Source organism: Zingiber officinale, chromosome 5A, assembly GCF_018446385.1.
Source record: "Zingiber officinale cultivar Zhangliang chromosome 5A, Zo_v1.1, whole genome shotgun sequence".
Lineage (NCBI taxonomy): Eukaryota > Viridiplantae > Streptophyta > Magnoliopsida > Zingiberales > Zingiberaceae > Zingiber > Zingiber officinale.
Genome location: NC_055994.1, coordinates 121,603,509 through 121,608,730, shown reverse-complemented (window position 1 = coordinate 121,608,730; position 5,222 = coordinate 121,603,509). Strand labels below are relative to the sequence as shown.

Genomic DNA, 5,222 nt, shown 5'->3' with positions numbered 1-5,222 from the left:
TATATCTTCATGTTGATCATGCTCATCCCCTCAAGACCTTCTCAACAAACCTCTATCCATAGAGCTCTCTACCTCTGAGTCTTGCTCTATTCAGGTCACTTGAGTCAAAAACTCGTTAGACACAGATAATCTTCAACATTTGTTGAATCTACCCGGAGTTCAACCTAGAACTTCTAATCTTCTAATAGTCCACTCATTCGAGAGTTTCATTTATTAAGCCCTCTTAGACTTCCACCAGTCAGAGTTAATTCTTCTAGGACTTCTCCTCGGCTAAGACCTCTTGGGCTTTCACTTACTAGTTCATCTCTCAAACTTTTATCTATCAAAACCTCCTAGACTTTCACTAGATAGAAGTTCACTTCTCTAGGACATCCATTTATTAATTCACTTTTCTAGATTTTTCGTTTGTCCAGATGTCTTGAATTTTAGGGAGTGTTTGGTTGATGGATTTAAAAATGAAAGAATGAAATAATAGTAAAAGATAATGTTTAGATTATAAATTTGAGAATGATAATTTATGAATGATTTATAGATTTATGAGAATTAACCAAACTCATATAACTAGATGGATTTCATTTCCATTCTCATTCTCATTCCATTTTACTATCAAACTCATACTCATAATCATTCCTATTATCTAATCAAACATCACCTTAATCTATTAATTCATTCCTCCGGCACTTCTTACCTATCTAAACCTCTCCGTACTTCCACCTGCTAAGAGTTCACTCGTTTTTAGGACTTCTTGTTTGTCAACCTGCACTTACAATTACTATCAAGATCTCACATCTGCACACTACACATACGTAAAAATATCAATTTTGTCTAACTTAAATATTCTACCAACGTTTTTGTCAACTACCTCATCAAAATCCAACCCAACTCAAGTATGACAGCATCATCCGTCCATCCCTGAAGTCAAGCCTCCTAAAAATCGATTGCACTAACATCAAATATATTATTTTACCCTCTAAATAACAAAAGGCCATTATTGGTACCTCCTAATTATAGATCTCCAACAACATGAGTGCATGCACAACTCCCTTAACTTTTTAGATGCATGCTAATGCTTTTGATCAAATTATATATATTACATTCTATCTTTCTATTAAATCAATGGAGCAAGGTAAAAATAATTATTAACTATATTTTTTTATAAAAAAAAATCAAATATCATGTTATCAGCATTGACACTCTGATGTTGTAGATAGAATATTGACAATACAGTTTACCAAAAAAAATAATTACTTGAATGTCTAAAGCAATCTATATTTGATAGGACCTACATAAAGATACTGTAATTTTATAGGCCTAACAGTGCATTATTTACTATGTGATATACCAATGTAATATAGATCATTCAATTAAGAAGAACAACTGAAATTGGTAATGTAGAAATCTAATTGATACTATATATATAAACAATTTATACATTGCAACAAATTGTTGTTCAAGGAGGAAGCCCTTAAATGGAACCGGTGATAGCTGGGATTGATAAAACTTGTGTTCTTTGATCATTGCTTAAGGATTTCAATAGCTATGTTTATAAGCTTGTGCAAGTGTTATTATTGCTAGATTATCCTCCCCTTGGAAAATCTACAAGAAGAAACTTATTCAAAAATATGGCAACTAATAAACCAACTTAAATCTAGACATGTAGTTAAAGAAGATTTTTGTGTCATCGGATACACAAAAGGGCTACTACATCTCCAAAAGTTACCCAAAACTACATGGGTAATCTACGTGAATTTCCTCAGAATATGTGATCTCAAGTATGAGAGGTTCAACCCACAACTAGAAACTTCATGGGAGGAACAAATAGAAACATCCTTGAAAACAAGGCAATAACATAAGTTACGGTGACACTTTAGTCAAGTTTTGCAAGGTAGTAGCAATATAACTGAGGATTAAAACAGGTCATCAACAGCAGTTAAAATTAATATATTTAATATCCACATAACAATTTTTTATGAAAAATGATATATTTAAGGAAAAAAACTCAAGGAAAAGCTCAAGGATAGACACATAAAGTGATGGGGCCCACAAAAAGTGAAATGGTGACCATGACTTTATGTGTCTATTCTTGAGTTTTTCCTTGAGTTTTTTTCCTTGAGCATATCATTGCTCATTTTTTATATGGGACGATGTCATTTGCAAGTATTATTGATGGAACGAATCAAAATGCACAAACAAGGTGAAAGACATCAGAACACACGATGGCACAACCTTCGAAATTCTGGCACAATGCTAAATATTGCTAGACAAATTGGACTATCGATGCACCAACAAAAGGTCATGCCTTTGTTACATATAAACTTTACTTCTGCTGCAACTCACTCTATCAACCTCGTGGATCTGATAACTTAGCAAGAAGACCAATCTAGAGCTGTTCAAAATTAAGCAAGAAACTATCAAAAGGTAAACCATCAAAAACAATCTATTAAACTTAAAAAGGCAAAGCTGACAACCTCGCCGCTAAACGAGTAGACCAAATTGGTCTTAGAAATCTTACTTGATAAGCTAGCTATTGGTTGACTTTCAGTGCAGCTTCAATGCGTTCGATAAGCAAGTTAGCAGTCATAGCTCCTTCCTTAACATTACAAAAGGATGTATCTTAGTCTAACAGTACATTGCTGTGTGCTAGTATAATTTATGGCAAATGACAACAAATGACATATACAACAGGATAAGAATGCTCTTGCACCTCCATCTAGGGAAAAGGCAGAAACACAAAAGACTATAAATATTATAGATATATCTTACAAAGCGGTCAAATGGCTTCCCATCTCTGAAAATAATGAATGTGGGCAATGCCTCAACTTGGTAGCGATCGGCAATGTTGGTGTATTTTTCTGTATCAATCTTGACCACTTGGATTTTGTCTTTCAACTTTTCACTCACTTGCTCAAGAATAGGGCCCATTAATTGGCAAGGACCACACCTAGAAAGTTCATAGGGAGAAAGAAAGCATTTTCATAAACCTTAAGAACCATGGAGAAACTGAAAGACTCCAATCAAATACTATTGGTGATTCATAAAATCTTCAATTTTCAATACCAGTTGTTTTATTACTGTAATTATACATATGATGCAAAACTTGTTCTCATGTTTTTTTTCGATTAAATAGAATAGATATAACCTTTAGTTCATAAATAAGTAAATCTAGCACCCCAAGACTATTAAACAAAATAAGGTATGGGAAGATGACTACATGAGAAATGAAGCCAGTAGTAGATTAGAATTTAACAAAGATATCTGATTAGAAATTTACACATCAAGAAAAGAAGATACTTTCTGCTGAATTTTATTACCATGTTGCAAAGTAATTGTATCAATGAGAAAGAAGATAATATCTACAAACCACAGAAAGGTATTACCATGTTGCATAAAAGTCTACCAAGACAGGTTTATCAGATTTCTCCAATAATTCATCAAAGGAAGAGAAGGCTTGTTTTTTTGCTGCTATCTGTAAACCAGAGGAAAATATGTTGTTGTCAAATGCAACTCCATTTTCTTGGCTATACATTTAGACGATAAAGAAATCAATATCACCGTATTATGTAATAAATAAATAAATAAATAATCCAAAAAAAAAAAGAACACAAGTTACTTCTCAAGCAATCTGTCAAACAAAGGAACAAGGGAGTAGCACATAAAAAGAAATTAAAATGAAATTGAATGTGTTTGATACCACTCCAGGTAATACACTATAAGGGAAATATCATATACATCAAAAGTTCATAAAGAATCTGTATAGACTTGCCGCGTGCAAACAGAAACAAATTTCTAGACGTTCTTCCATTTCAATTGGCTGAATCATTGCGCCTTGACAATATAAGTCATTATGTAGCAAAAGGCAACAGTGAAGCATTTCTTTAAACTATTCTTAAGAAGTCTATGCTCGTAACTAATTGTTTGATAAGAATTCAGCAAAGTATCTGAAAAAAAAAACAGAATTCTGAAACTGAATAGAGGTTCCTAATATATATTTCAATTACCACTCTGTACACAAAGGGCAGTACCACTAAAAATTAGAAGCAAGTTCATTTAGAGCCAATGGAATAGCTTTTCATGTCTTCGTAGCATCTAAATATTCACATCAAGCTTATTTCTAAGAGAAAAAGTACACATATCATGATAAGATAATTCCGAGGCACATATACATTCAAATGAAGCATTCATTAAGTTGGAACTTCACAATAAAATATGGGTGCCACATTCTTCCAAGCCAAAAGAAATAGGATACACTTATCCACAATTCGGTAATTGAAGATGCATCAAACTGATAAGCAAGATTCCAATAGAAAAAAAAGGAGCAAAATAGCGAGAGGCCATCCAAGTTCTCCAAGATTTTTTTTTCAACAATCGAAAAGGAGAGCATCAACACCTAAACAGATCAGATAGAAAGAAAGAGTTGCTAAAGGGGATAGGCGAATGACCCTCGGAAGGAGGCGGCGTCGCGGGAATGCGGTGAGTCGGCCGATGCCAGCCACGGGGAGACGAAACGATGCGACGTGCAGAGAGCGGAGGGAGGAAAGCTGGGAGAAGCCGGGGGAGGCTAGAAGAGGGTGGATGCCGGCGGTGGGCAGCGCTGCGGCAGCGGTGGAACAGACCGCCATCTCTTCGCTGATGCTCTGTCGTCGTAGCTGGCAGGGTAAGGTTTTGGCTCGGCCCCAAAACTTTTAGGCTTCAATTTCGTTCAATAAGCACAAAACGAATTGCAAATTGATTTAATTTAACGAATTATTTTTGACATTTTACTGAACCACACCGATACTTTCATAAATCACGCTTCTTTTTTCTCTAGAGGCACTTATTTGACTCTCTATTTGAAGTATATGTAAAATCTTAAAAAATAAACCAACTTTATAGAATTTTGAAAGCTCTTTTTTTCTCTCTTAAAAAAATATTTTTTTTTAAAAAAAATCTCACAAGGACTTAAATATAGGTGAAATCAAAATTAGAAGGCATAGTTATCTTTAGTTATCTTTATGAGAATCTCAAGAATATAATAATCATGATTTGAATCAGATTTAATAAGTTTAAAACTAACGAGTTGTACCTAAAAGATCATCTTAGTGGCATTGATTCAATCAGAACTTATATAGTTCTAGTAGTCTCCTAAGTTTCACCATACCCTGCATAAGTCATTTTGAGTTTTTAAAATTGATAAAATTTTAAATATATTTGATACAACTTCATTGTTGGATTTGGGCATATCA

General features: G+C 33.9%; 1 protein-coding gene across 1 annotated transcript; it reads right to left on the bottom strand.

The window, feature by feature from the left end:
- Positions 1 to 2,150: 2,150 nt before the first annotated feature.
- On the bottom strand, positions 2,151 to 4,704 carry LOC121981518 (thioredoxin-like protein slr0233). Its single transcript, XM_042534084.1, has 5 exons — positions 4,440 to 4,704; positions 3,378 to 3,466; positions 2,764 to 2,941; positions 2,513 to 2,590; positions 2,151 to 2,386 (listed from the first exon to the last, which is right to left on the bottom strand). Exons 1-4 carry the CDS (start codon positions 4,617 to 4,619, stop codon positions 2,525 to 2,527), a joined length of 513 nt encoding a protein of 170 aa, XP_042390018.1. The 5' UTR covers positions 4,620 to 4,704; the 3' UTR covers positions 2,151 to 2,386; positions 2,513 to 2,524.
- Positions 4,705 to 5,222: the final 518 nt, after the last annotated feature.